The 15,097-nt window shown below is 40.2% G+C and overlaps 1 protein-coding gene across 1 annotated transcript in view; it reads right to left on the bottom strand.

The window, feature by feature from the left end:
• The window catches only part of AFF3 (AF4/FMR2 family member 3), a gene marked incomplete at its 5' end in the record, with an annotated part of 440,051 nt that overhangs the window by 109,478 nt on the left and 315,476 nt on the right, over positions 1 to 15,097 (bottom strand). Inside the window, one exon of the mRNA XM_039218000.1 lies at positions 7,090 to 7,141. Coding sequence (XP_039073931.1) covers positions 7,090 to 7,141 — 52 coding nt within the window. The remainder of the gene's footprint in view (positions 1 to 7,089; positions 7,142 to 15,097) is intronic.

The raw sequence follows: 15,097 nt of genomic DNA, 5'->3' as shown, positions 1-15,097 counted from the left end.
CTATAGACATTTCCACGGAGACTGGATGGACCTTTTCTCCTAAATAGGTAGACTATTTGTACATTAATCTATAGCCACTTTATGATCTAGGGTCTTATGGGTTTTTTAATGTCAATTACCTTTGATTTTGCATAGAACTAATTTGAAAAATCATAGTGTTCAGTAAATGAAATAAAGGTACAGCAAAAGTTATCTTTGGTACCAGACAATAGAAAGCAGGAAATACTCTCAATTCAACTCAACACTGTGCATTTATTCATGTTTTCATTCCATAAGTATTTAGCACTGCCGCTGTGCCAGACACAGTCCCTGCCCCAGGAAACTTCCAGTCTAATTGGTAGAGACAGATATTTTAAATTCTTTTTGAAAATATTTATTTATTTAATTTTTGAGAGAGCGAACGAGAGAGAGAGAGAGACCGAGCAAGAGCAGGGGGAGAGGCAGAGAGAGAGACACACTCACACATACAAAATCTAAAGCAGGTTCCAGGCTCTGACCTGTCAGCACAGAGCCCGAGGTGGGGCTCAAACTTATGAACTGCAAGATCATGACCTGAGCCGAAGTCAGACGCTTAACTGACTGAGACACCAAGGTGCCCTGAGACATATATTTTAAAAAGTAAGATAAAACATAAGTAAAATTATGATGGGACTTAAGAAAAAAGGTTAGGATGATTATGAGAAGGACTAAATGGGGAGGGGGGTCAAATTTAGATAATGGGGAGGCCCTGAGAAATTGAAGTTATGTTGCACTTCATCAGACAAAAAAAAATGAGGGAGGAGAGGCCTCCAGAGGCCCTGAGGCAGGTAAGCATGGCTTGCTGGAGGAGCTGAAAGAAGGCCCATGTGGCTAATGTGCCATGAATGAGCTCAATGTGAAGTGAAGGGAAAGAAGGGGGTGAAACCAGACTGTGTAGGGTAGATTACACATACCATGTATAATCATGGTATGGGCTCTGGATTTTATCTCAAGTGAAATCAGAAACATATTTAAGATTTTAGAGCAAGCAATGAGTTTATCTGATTTATATTTATCAAAGATCCCTGTGAGGAGGTTGCACTATAGAAAGGGAAGAATATAAATATGCTAGTGTCTACTAGATTGGTTTAGACTAGCCAGGATGGAAGGATGTGGAAAGACTAATATTTAATTTTGGAGGTTGAATTTATAGGCCTTAGAGACAAAATTAACATCTAAGTGAGGAACAGGGAGTTGTCAAGGATGAGCCTGGTGTTTCTAGGCTTGAATAACTGGGTGTATGGCATGGCCACTTTTAGAAACAGAAATAATCACAAGAAGAATATATTTGTGTGTGGGTGGGTTAGGGATGTCAAAGACCAAAAGTCCAGTTTGGCACAAATTGAATTTGAAATGCTTGTGAGACATCCAAGTAGAAAAGTCAAGTAGGTCTTCAGTTCAGAAGAGAGTTTGAGGTGAGGATACAAGTTTAGAAATTTTAAGTATATAAAAAATGAAGGTCATAAGAATGGATGACAGATAGAAATAGAACAGAAGTGGAGAACAGAAATCATGAATAAAGGCTGAAAGATTCTACTGTTTAAAATTGGTCAGAGGAGCAGCCAGCAAAGGAGTCTAAGGAGAAACAGTCAAAAGGGCAGGAAACAATCCCCCTGGTATAGTGTTAGACACCTCAAGAAAAGTGGGGTGACCAACAATTTTCAATGTGGTAAGTCTTCTGGTAAGACAAGACATTGAACACTGCCCAGTGTGTTTGGTTCTGTGGAGGTCACTGTGACCCAATGTGTAATTCTGGTGGGGAGGTGGTGCAGAAAGGAGTCAAAAGAAGAAGGCCCCAAGGCCTATCAGCAAGATAGAAAATGAAATTCTCTATTATCCACATATTATCAGTTCTGTGATGGAGAATACTAAGGGAGAAAACCTCTAAAATGCCATCACAAATGAACTGTTAATAAGTTATATATGTGTGTTTAAACACACACACACACACACACACACACACACACACACACACCCATATACATACACACACACAATATAATCCCTAGAATAGCCACTAAAAAAGCTATACAAAGAAGTACACTAAAAATACTATAGATACATAAAAACAGAATTCTGGAGAATATTCAAGAAACCTATAGGAAGTCAGGAAAAAGAAAACAGATAAATGAAAACAGGAAGAAAAGGAAAGTGGCAGAAAAGGAAAAATAAAGTGACAGACTTAAGCCCTAATATGTCAGTAATTACATTGAATACAAATGTTCTAAATATATCAATTAAAAGACAGAGATTGGCAAAAGGGAGAAAAGATATGACAATAATATGCTGCTTGTAAGAAACTCACTTCAAATACAACAACATAGGTGGGTTGAAAGTAAGAGAATGGAAAAACTTACATTCTGCAAACATTAATCCAAAGGATGCAACAGTGGTAATATCAGTATCAGACAAAGTACACTTCAGAGCAAAGATAATAACCAGAGATGGAATGGAACATTACCTAAGGATAAAAGGTCAATCTACCAAGAAGACATGGCAATCCTAAATGTTATGAACCAAATAACATAGCTGTAAAATACGTGAAGCAAAAATTGATAGAATGGAAAGGGACAATAGACAAACCCACAATTATAGCTGGGGATGTCAACACTCCTCTCTCAACAACTGATAAAGCAACTAGAGAGAAAATCAGCAAGGATCTAGAAGAACTCCACAACAGCATCAACTAACAGGATTTAATTGACATTTATAGAACATCCTATAATGTTCCAACTGCAGCAGAATACGCATTCTTTCAAGTGCCCATAAAACATATACCAATGTAGACCATATCTTGGGCCATAGAAAATACTCAGTAAATTTATAAGAACTGAAATCATATCAAATGTCCTCTTTGACCACAGTGGAACCAAACTAGAAATCAGTAAGACTACAAGAAATCTTCAAACATTTGAAAATGAAACAATCCACTTCTAAATAATCCATGCATCAAAGGGGAAGTCTCACTGAAGTGTTCAATTAATGCAGCATGGTTGAGTCTCACAAACATAATGCTGAGTGAAAGAAGCCACATTGAAAATACAACATATCAAAATCTATGGGATGCAGCAACAATGTGCTGAAAGGGAAATGTATAGCACTAAATTCTCATATTATAAAAGAGAAGAAGTCTCAAATCAGTACTCTAAGCTCCCTCAAGAAATAAGAAAGAGAAGAGCACAATGAACTCAAAACAACAGAAGGAGGGATATTACAAAGATAAGAAATCAATGAAATAAAAAAACAGTAAAGTCGATAGCAAATATCAATAAAATGAAAAACTTGATTTTTGAAAAGATCAGTGACATTGAAAAACTTCTACCAAGACTGATAAAGACAAAAATAAGTATCAAGGATAAAATGAGATATCACTATAGACCCAGACATTAAATGGACAATAAAAGAAAAGAACTTTCTACATGTAAATGTGACAACTTAAATGACATGATAAACCAATTACTTAAAGAGCACATACTGCCATAACCTACTCAATGTGAAGTAGTCAAAACAGTCCTTTAACTATTCAGAAGACAGAATTTGTAAGTGTTAAAAGTCTCCAGGCCCACGCAATTTCACTGGAGAAATCTGACAAACATTTAAAGAAAAATTAACAGTCATTTTATATCTCTTTAGGAAAAAAAAAACAAGTGCCGGGAACACTTCTCAATTCATTTTATAAGCCAGTACTGTCCTTATTTCAAAAACAAAGACAATACTAAAAAAGACAACTTCAGAATATTGCTCATGACCCTAAAGAGAAACGTGGTGAGGATGTGGAGCAACTGCAATTCTCTTATACTCCTCATGGGAATGCTAACTGGTGAAACCACTTTGGAAAATGGTTCAGGATGATATATTCATCTTGTGCATGCACATACTGAACAGCCCTGCATGTCTACTCTTGGGAATAGACCTAACAGAAATGTTCCCATATGCTCACCAAAAGACCTGCACAAGAATGTTAATAACAGTACTATTTTAATAGCCTCAAATATCTTCATACCCATCAGAGGTAGAATGGGTGAGTAAATTAGGCTATGTGCACATGATGAAATATGAGCAATGAAGATGAACAAATTTCAGTTACATGCAACATGGATGAGTCTCACAAACATAAGGCTGAGTGAAAGAAGCCAGAAACAACATAGTACATAGTGTTATGATTCTGTTGATATAAATTTCAAAACCAAGCAAAATTACCCTATGCTATTAGAAAAACAGAGGAATGCTTATTGTGTAGTTTATGAATATTCATCACATTGTATTAGGTTATGTGTACTTTTCTCTATGTATGGTATATTCAATTATAAGTTAACTAAAATGCAAAACACCAAAAGCCTAGTGGATCTGGTGATGTGAAGATAACAGGTAGAGCACAAGTTCTGAGGAAGTGACAGGCTTTGGGGATCTAACACTAATTCCCGCTTTACAAATGGTGACCCTGGAGCAGAGAACAGTTCAGGAACTGGGCTGAGGCTGCAAAGCTACTGAGTCACTAGCAGGGATTTGAACCCAGGGAGCAGGGCTGCTCAGTCTGGGCTGACTCACTAAACTAGCCTGTGTCTTTATCTTTGAGAACACAGAGGCAATGAAGATAAAGAAGCATTAGATAGAGTACTCAAATGCATGTGAGTCTGAAGCAACTTCAGGAAGGGCAAACAGGCATAGCAACTTGAAGCTCTTGTGGGTTACTCATTGTCACAGCAAGTGACCAATATTCACAAGGACAGCCAGATGTCATGTAAGAGAAGGCTAAGGAAGTTAGTATATACCTTTTATTGAGCTGGGGAAATGTACCATACATTTTGGAAAGATTTTGGGTTAAGGGACAAACTCTGATTATATCTCGCAAGAGCATTTATGTTAAATGTTTAATTATTTCCCAATGCCAGAGAAATGCAGTGTGTGTATGCATGTTGCATGTGTGAACAGGCTCTACTCTTTAGGGGCACAATCATATTTTGGTCTTGGAGGAAAAAAATACCGTATTTTTTAAAAGCATGGAAATTATGATTTTGTATTAGGGCAGGCTATAATTATAGGCCAAAGCAAGATAACTTAATATAATTAATGTTAGAGCAATCACTTAAACTACCACATACAAAACCACTGTCTGGAGTCTTAATTATACTACTGTACAAAAATTGTTCATTTTGTCAGCTGCTTTCACTGCAAATGATGGAAAGGTGTATATACACAGGCACCAAATGTAAGAATAAAGGATTTAACCTATATAGTCACAATACAATGGCTACAGATTAGGAAGGAGTAGCTGATAAAGCAAAATGATTCAACTAAAACTTCTTAGGGCCTTACAAAGTGTGTTCCGTATATCCTTGATAAATAATTTTTTAAAAACTAAGTTTCCAGTGGAAAAATTTCCTGGAAATAACTCTGGAAATTCTTTCCAAATTAAGAAAGCTTGCTGAATGCAATACTCTGTGAATCCCTTTCTGATACAAAGTATACACAGTCTACACATCTGATATAACTTAATCTACAATGTACCTATCTGAAACTCTCCCTGGGTAAAAACATGATGAGATGAAATCATTAGCTAACAGTCACATAGATAAGGAACCAAAATTAGGAGTGAAGTCATTCTCAGTTTTGCCACGATTGCCATGTTACGAATATCGACTGTCCTAGTATGCACACCTAGAAACAAAGTAGTCAGTCTGTACAAAACCCAAAAGCCTAGTAGCTCTCCTTGCTCAATTAACCTTCCTTCACTTGGGTTTTTTTCCACTTGCCACTCCAGTTTCATTTCAAGTTCTACTTCACACCCAGGGCCCTCTTTGGTGCCTCACTTTCTTCTTCAAGGTGAATAAACTCCATGACCTCACAGCCACATTCCACTTAGATGCTCTTCCTGGAAATGTTCTTTTGACTTTTATTTCACTTCTGCACACTCTCTTTGTACATTATTTCTATTTGCATGGCTAGACAGCTGAATCAGCTGTATAGCACTCCATGACACTTTTGTATAAAATTCACCATCATTTGCACCTGTCTTATATCACATGAAAAATAACCTTAGGAAAAAAAACTCTGGATTGTCTTTATACCTACCACGTTTGTCCAAATTTGACAAAATACCACAGGGATAATAAGAAAAAGGAAACAGAAGTGTAGGAAAATCTATCTTTTGTGTTTTCAAACTTGCTTTAAAAAAATACAAACATTTCCTGAAATGCTGGAGTGAAAGTGATGAATTTTACATGGATATTTTTCCACCTTAACTCACTGATCAGAAGAGTATTTATAAACCTCTGCCTGATGTCTCGAGCTGGTAAATCAACACCAGGGGAGAACATTTTAAGCACATTTATCATCTAAGACAAACAGCCTATTCAGAGCATGATTATTTTTTATTCATCATTGATGTTCACCTCCACATTTGCTTCTTTTCAATGTTAATAATATCTGTATAAGATTTCTCAATATTTAATGTTACAGCTTGCCTATTGCATGCTGATGAGGTTAGGTCACATGCTTGATCTCTAGAAGACCAGAGAGCTTTGCCAAAAAAAAATTAAAAAGAAAACGACAAAAGGGCCTATTTTATACTGAAGTCTAATGCTAGTTACCTTTCTTGTAAGTACCCATTGTTGGTTTCAATGACATAAAAATCATAGTATCACAGTTTTTTTTTTAATGTTTTATTTATTTCTAGGAGAGAGAGAGAGACAGCATGAGCAGGGGAAGGTCAAAGAGAGAGGGAGTCACAGACTGAAACAGGCTCCAGGCTCTGAGCTGGCAGTCAGCACAGAGCCCGACGTGGGGCTCAAACCCACGAACTGCGAGATCATGACCTAAGCGAAAGTCGGATGCTTAACCGACTAAGCCACCCAGGTGCCCCACAGTATCACAGTTTTAAGGGAAATTAAGGCTAAGATACTTGAATGGACTGGCCCAATGGCATGGAAGCTCATAATTATCAGAAGGCATCCAGTATCCTCGAGCACCACAATTTCGAGTGTATATGACTCAGTTAATACCTAGGGCAGCCCACCTTGTGAGCAATGCTGTGTCACAATCAAAGGATAGTAACATAAAAGAAAATCTTACCTGTTCACTCTCCTCTTCATCACTACTTAGCTTAAGATCATCTTCAAGCATTCTGAAAAAAGGAACAAAGATGTATAGCTACTTAGCAAATTCAGAATAATTCAGCATCAAAATATCTTTTAAAGCAATGATTTAACCATAAGTCTATTTCCTGATTAATTAAAAAAAAAAAAAACAAACCCTTTCCTTTTAAGTCTTTTCTTCTGGTGTACTTAGGACATAACAAATTGCCCCATCATGAAAATTAACCCTTGTAACAGTCCTTAATAGGTAAGATGGGTTGCTTCAAGAATATGAGGTTTTAAACAAACAGAATCAAACAGATACTTTTGCTTGTAAAGTTTTAATTCCACCGTATTTGTTCAGTGTTAACCATGTGACAGGTGTTATGCTATGTCTCCGTTATTATTTAAGGTAAACAATGAGAGACCAAGTAGAACTCTTCCAAAAGCAAGAGCACAACAAACAAGAGCTGTGAGCAGCAGTTGCTTAGGTCTTCCACCGGCCAAAGTTCTGGAGAAGACATCTGCCTGAAGATCCTGCTGGATGAGGAAAACTGCAGTAAAGAATTTTCTGGAAAGGCTTCTCTGAAGGCAACTTCCCACTGTTCCTTGGCGTCTCAGATTTGCCATGGTGGAGGCAGTGGGGAAGTATACTTTTGGGCCATAAGAGTTAAAAGTAAAAACATACAAACAAAAAAATCAAATGCTATTATTTCTGATGATGATAAAATTGTATTCTTAGTAGCATTGCTGAATTGTTTATAGAATAATCGTATTCAGATTAATTCATTTCAAAAGAAATCTCAGAAGGACATCCTGTAACATAAATGAAAGCAGAGCTGTTCTGTAGGGGGTTGGGAAGAGTCCATTTGTGATGGACCCTGGGGCTCCAGGAATCAGTCTGAAGGCCACTGAGCCCATGTGCTTGACAGGTCTCATTGTTCTCCTTGAAGTCACCTTCCAAAGACTCTACCCTAAAATGTGCCTCATTTCTTCAAAAGCCAATTATGGGCCCATCATCAGTATATTCCTCTGAATATTTTTATAAGTAATTTCAGTGACCTTTGGGGTGAACCTGGGGTAAAGATTTGCTAGAGCAACACGTGTACCCAGTTTTGTCCCAACCGGCCATGTGTTTGGAGAAAATCACTTAACTCCCTTACCCTTGGTCCCATTTCCTTCTTTGTAAAATGACAGGTTATGCTGGGCAATCTCTAAGGTCCAATTGTGCTTTAGATTCCATAAGTATAGAGAATAAAGTTACCCCTTATTTTGTAAAGTAAAAAAACTCTTGTATTTGTCATAGGGTGCAAAACTGAGAAATTCCTAAACAATTTTTGGTGTACCATTTAAGGCATAACTGTTAGGACACCAGATTTGCTTCCTCACAGGCTCTGGCTATTCTACCAATATGGAGCAGTATCACTCTTTTATTATTTCAACCACAGGCAAACCAAGAAAACATCAGAAAAGACTGCAGAGCTCTATCCACAACTGCCCTTTATATCTGCCTGGCTGCCATTCATTTCCTTTGACCTTATAAACTCCTACCCTTGGCTTCAAAGAGAAGAGACATGGTGGTGATTTATTAGAGCACTGTTTAGGAAGAACCTAGGAAGGGGACTGTGTTTTCTTTGTCCTTGGGTCCCCTGTGACTAGCACAGTGATGGCACAGAATACAATACCAGCTTGCTGGCTGGGCTGGGGCACCTTCCCCAAGACTATTTTCCTACCAAAAGGCACAAATGCCTCTCTGATTAAAAGCCCAGAGGAGCAGGACAGTTTCTTGCCTCCACACGTCACTCTGTCTTTAGAGGTAAACTGCCAACAGCTATTTGGTTTAATCTCAAGGGCTGCCCTGTAAGCATTGGGTGTTCTAAGTGTGGGTGGTCCTGTCAGTGGGTGGGGAGAGGGAGGGGAAAGGACACACACAATCATCGTTAACAACCCCCTTGTTGTTGGATGGAGGTCATGTCAAGGGTGACTGAGAAGTTTCATCTTTATACAGGCAATAGCGTGCACAGACTTGAAAGCCACTGTCAACCACAGCAAGAAACCCCAACATGCCCCAAAGCAAGGGATCTTAGCTTGGCTGCACACCAGCCATGTGACTTGGTCACCACATGAAGCTGGCAATGCTGAAAGTAACCACAACAGTAAAAACAGTGTGTGAGGTTCTCTTTTAAGGTAGGGAATACAGCTTATTTTTGTTTACTTTAAGCATGTGCTAAAATGTGTAAATGCATCAATGCATGTCTGTTCAAATTTCATCATCAGAGGCTCTCACAGCCTCTGATCCCTGGTAACTCACACCTCTGGGCCTTGGCTTTGTCATTTCTATATTTGTCATTTCTACTTTGTCATCATTTCCAGAAGAAAGGCAGTCAGAGATCCACCTCGTCTTGTGAATTTTTTTATATTGAGGAAAAAAATGAATTTATTGTGTTTCTGGCTGAGATCTCAAAACAAAGGATCGAATGTAAAAATACCTCGTATTCAAAACAGACTTCCAGAGAGGTCAGAATCCAGTGAAATATCAGAATCTTGAAATATAAGGAAATGGCAATGAGACACTAAGTCAAACAGCTCATACATAATCCCACAGCAGTCCTGGGGTGCCGCTATTACCAACACTTGCAACCACAGACCTGGAGCAGCCAGTCACCGCCACTTTGTGCCCAATCCCCAACAGACACACGCAGAGGAAACTGATGCTCAAGGCCATCCAAGAATACAGACCAGCCCTTCTGTTTTATTCTGATGGTCACAACAGAATCCCCATGACTCAACTTTCAAAGTGAGTACTTGTTCCCATTCACCACATTCTTCAAGTCTGGCTAAACAAACCCGAGGAAGAGGTGCCAAAGCATATAGCTGAACAATGAAACATGGCTAGAGAAGAAAATTGCCAAGATCCTAAGACATGTCAGTGTTTTGTGCATGGCAGGTAGACCGAAGGCTGGGGTTACCTCCACCTAAACACACAAATGGCACTGTTGCAACCCCCAACTCCAATCCAACCCACATGAGAACATTTTTATCATCTGTCTATTTCTAAAGGAACAGATTGGCATAGGTATATTAAACAAGAACAAATAATTACAAAGGTTTAAGCCAGAAGCAAAAGAAAATCCAAATTAAGTGTTGGTGAGGCCAAAGGGCAGGGGCTTGGGATCTCCGACTCCATTTCTGAAAATGGAAGGCAAAGCCTCTGATGTTCTGAAGGGTTGAAGGCAGAGTTTGGAATGGGTCATATGCACACAAGCCTGTGCTTTGGCATCATGGTGGCTCACAAGGGCACCTGCTGCACGCTTCCATCCTTACATTTGAGCACAGCCTAGACTTCCTCCAGCCAATGATGCCCTCCCAGCCAGAGCCGCTCCCTTTCATGCTCCCTTAGCTCCTCCCCTTCCTGAAGTCTTGATTAGTAGCAGATCTCAGCATTGAAAGGATGTGTGTGCCAGGTCGGCTAAAAGTACTTTCTACACGTTACCTCATTCAATCCCACAGCAACTCCTCCGAGGTGGGTATTGCTAGAACAGCAGGCCGTGGTGGTCAGAGCATGGACTTTGCAGTCAGGCTGCCCAGGATGAAACCTAGCGCTGCCACTCACCTAGCTAAGTGACTTGATACCTGCCTCAACGGGTTTTCCAGAGAAATCATTACTCAACCCTTGGAAAGTGCTTAGCACAGAACCTGGCACAGAACAAGCATTCAATAAATGTTCGTTTTCATTAATATTCCCTTTTATCTATGAAGGTAATGACTTGGAGCATTTAAAGAATTTGCATGGGTAAATTCTTTCTATTTTTTTTCCTACCTTTTTTCCCTTTACTTTCTACTTTTCTTTTCTGAAAAGAAAAGATGAGGCTCTCTAGAGGTTGTGGAGGGGTAATTTTAGGTTATAACTGCTGCCATGGTTGATTGATCGGACGTGGCTTTACAGCTAAAGAGGACAGTTGCCCATCAGCTTCAGCATACAAGGAGATCTGCTCTGAGGGCCAGCGGTCAGCCACATGGCCGGATCCCTCAGCAGGAGCCACCAAGTGATGACAATGGGGATGCTGAAATAAAACAGACAATAAAATGGAACTTTTCGAAGGGTGCGGCCAGAGGTACACAGAAACCTGGACTGTGCCCTGAACACCTGAGGAGCTGTCAAACTGCTGTCAGGGGCACTCTGGGGTGGTGCCCCCTGTGACTTCCCTCTGAACCACGTAACTAAAAACTGAGACATTAAAGGACTTGGGCAGGAATTTTAAACATGCAATTGGTGATTAAGATTCCATCTATTTTTCACTGGGGAACTGTGTTAGACAACAGTTTCTTATCTTAAAATCATTGTCCCAGGCATGTTATACCACACTCTGTATGCCTGCTGCAGAAGGTCAAAAGGTTTGGAGCCACAGGCTCTCACACTGGGAGGGGGGCTCGCATGGTCTGTGTACAGGAGAGGGCGTGATGGAGTCGCTTCAGAGCTCTGAAGATGGAGCACTTTCGTGCTGTGTATGTGCCAAGTACTACCTCAGGGGGCAGGGTGCTCTTCTGCAAGTGAAGGATGAATGGCAACACTGCCTCTCCACCAACAGCAGGATAGGCATCTGGTCTCTCAGCCTTCTACTCGTTCATCTGCCCCGGGGGATGAGGGGGCATCCTGTCTCCCAGGGCTGGTTCTCTCACCTATTACATTCATATTTGCAATGTCACTCTCACCATTTACAAAATGCCTCCAGTTATGAAGCTCTGGCACAACACAGTTCTAACAGAACCCAGCCACCTTCTCTGACAGGATCTTCAGTGGTTCTCAGAAAAGGGAGAACTTAAAGAAAACCCCTACAACCTTAATATTTATGGCAATTTTCCCACATGTAGTATTTTTAAATTGGGCAACAGACACATTTATGTTGTCACTAGTCCTTACATTTTTGAGGTACAGCACTTCCCAGGGAACAGGAACAGTAGCCTACCCTTAGCAGATGGCCAACTGCTTCGAATGGTCTGCTATTTCTTCACAGGTATTGCAAACGCGCACATTAACTGCCTTCAAATGTAATAGCAGCCATTTCACAGAGCAGTGGTTTTTAATTAATAGGATTTCCCCAGAATTACTTGCCATTTGGGGCCCTTAACAGACCTGAATCCTTTAGCCCTTTAAAGTTCATTTCATTTTGCTTGATCTTAATGGCTTTTAAAAAATCTGAGTTTTAATTGGGCTGTTTGATTTTCAGGTTTGCTTCTATAGCTGGTGCTACTACTGTCTCCACCTATTTGAGATTTAAAGCCAAAGACAAATGTTTATGACTCCCCATTAAACATATTCATATATGCAAATATCTATTCTAGCAATTAGCAGTGCACGATAGCCTACTCATTATGCAAGTGCACCCCTCTGCAGGTATTCCCCAAGCCATCATCTCTACTGCTTGGAACATTGGGAGGAAGTTATAAAACACTGTTTCATTCTGTCTGAAGTCCACTGCTCTGTCAGGGTCAGTGCTCCCATCTGCCTGAGCTTATTTTCATAAACAGGTAACCACTTTTCCTCTGCATTTGTTCAGAAAAATTTAGCTCATGTCATTCCAGTTGACTGGGAGTCTGGAAGTCTAGGATAGGCTCATGCTGGGAGTTGGTGATTTAGTGCATTCAAGGTACAGATGAAGTAACTTAGTCTGGACACAAATGGAGAAATTATGAGGAAGACAAAGGTGCTGGTCTAGATGACCCAAACATTTTCAACTCGGATATCTTCCTATCTAGGGTTTCATATTTACATCTTTTGAAGCAATGTTCATTCATAGAGAGACGGTGTTTGCTCACACATTTCCTTCCTGGACCTCCTTTTCCTGGGACTATTTATGTTGTCAATGAAATCACAAACAATCCTCTGATTCTGTTACGTTCATCCTGGGGTGGAGGGTGAAGGTGCATTGTACCTTCTGTTTGTGACCTTATTTTTCCTTATGGATAGTAAGTTCCAGTGGTCATTTTCTCCCACATACAAGCTGAGTCCACCTGCCACCTTTTTACACAGGCCCTTTATCCTTGGGGCCAGTATCTCATTTCCTACCATTTAAGACTCTCGCAAAAAATCAACCTCATTTAGAAAACCTGCTAAACCCTGGTGAGATACGAGATAAATGTGTCTTCAAAATATCATATCTAGTATGTTAATGTAGAATAAATGAAGTCAAAGGAAAATGAACATCAACACTAATAAAAAAATCACTGTCAGTGGTGGGATAAGTTCTGGAGACCAGAGGGTTCAGGAAAAGCTGCGAGGAGGGAATACTTGAGGGGCTTCAAGGTCCTACAGGAGGCAGATGAAGTCAGGGACTCTATCCTGCCTTACAGAGGAAGGGCAACAGCCAAGCACAGAGTGCCTGGGGGAATGGAGGTATTTATTTCCCTTACTCTCATGATACTTTTAAAAATGTAATACATACATATAGTTCAGAACTCTCCAAATAGGAAAAGGTATCCAGTGAAATGTCTCCCTCCCAGCCTTGTTCCAATCTTCTTACTTCTTTCTTTCATCCTCCAAAGTCACCGCTGTCTATACTTTTATATATATTTATATTATATATTTATATAATATAAATATATTATTTATATTATATATAATATATTTATATATTATTTAAGAGTTTCTTTATGTATTAACAAGCAAATATGAATGCAGCACATTAGATCCATCAGAGTAAGTACATGATGTTTAAGAACAACTATGTGGTGGATAAATGTAATGTCAACTGGATCCTCTTTATCTGGCTGTGGCAGGCAGCTTCCAAGTGGCTGCCAGTGATCCAGCCTCCTGGAATTCAGGTCCTTATGCACTCCCCTCTCCTGAGTGTGGCTGCACCTAGTGATTTGCTTCTAGTAAATGGAGGAAGGCAAAAGGGATGGGATGTTACTGGCGAGTTTAGGTGCCTCTGCTTGCTGGCATGCGTGCTCTTACTCTTCATGCCCGCTTGCTTGGATGGAAAAAGCTGCCATGTTGTGAGCTGCTGTATGGAGAAATCCCCCTGGCAGGGAGCTGAGGGGGACCTCCAGCCAACAGCCAAGGAGGAACTAAGGTCCTCAGCCCAGACACCCAGGAGGAACTGAATCTTGCCAACAACCACGTGAGTGAGCTTGGACATGGGTCTTTCCCCAGGTAAGCCTTCAGGGGACTGCAGACCCACCAACACTGTCCTGCTTTGTGAGACACCCTTAGGAGAGGACCCAGGCGAGCCACATTGTTCCCTGACTGACAGAAACTACAGAGTAATAAATGTTGTTTGAAGCCACTCAGTTTTGCTGTGATTTGTTGGGCATCGGTAAGTAATTCATATGCTGGCAGATTATTTTAAATATTTAGTGTGTCCCTTTTCAAGATCACTCTCAGTTGCTCGAGCTAAAAGCATTCACAGCCATTATTCAAGCTGTCCAACAGAAGTATACTGTGGAACTAAAGGGTAATTAAAAAGTTCTAAAAGCCACGTTAAGAAAGGTATAAAGAGACAAGTAAAACCAACCAACAGTATGTTTTATTTAAGCCAACATATCATTTGAATATAATATACACATTTCAAATGCTCACTAGCTACAGGTGGTTAGTGGCACTTATATTGGACAATGCAGGCTCACAGAAGGTGAGGGTGCTCAGATCTCTAGGAAGTTTTGTGTTTTTCCCACCCCCACCCACCCCCTTTGCCTATTTCAGACGTCATAACACTTCCTGCCTGAGAGGGTGCACTGAACGAGCCTATGAAAGATCCTGGTAACTGAGCATGTACAGGAGCTCAGGGAGGAGAAAGGGAAGGCTTTGGTCAGAATCACCATAAATGTGTAGCCCCCCATTGATTATCCTTGGTAGAGAGTGGAATCCCAGAGGTTAAATGTTTCAATGACCCATTTTGCTTCTAATTCTGATGATACTAATTGCATGTAAGCTTCTGGCTTCACAGAAGAACTGGAAGGCTGAACCTCACACAAAGCTGCAGGTGGGCCACAAGAGGGGTATGCTC

This window comes from Hyaena hyaena, unplaced genomic scaffold, assembly GCF_003009895.1.
Source record: "Hyaena hyaena isolate Hyena2069 unplaced genomic scaffold, ASM300989v1 scaffold_731, whole genome shotgun sequence".
NCBI classification, from domain to species: Eukaryota; Metazoa; Chordata; class Mammalia; order Carnivora; family Hyaenidae; genus Hyaena; species Hyaena hyaena.
The sequence above is the reverse complement of the archived record's forward strand: the minus strand, read 5'-3'. Positions and strand labels throughout refer to the sequence as shown.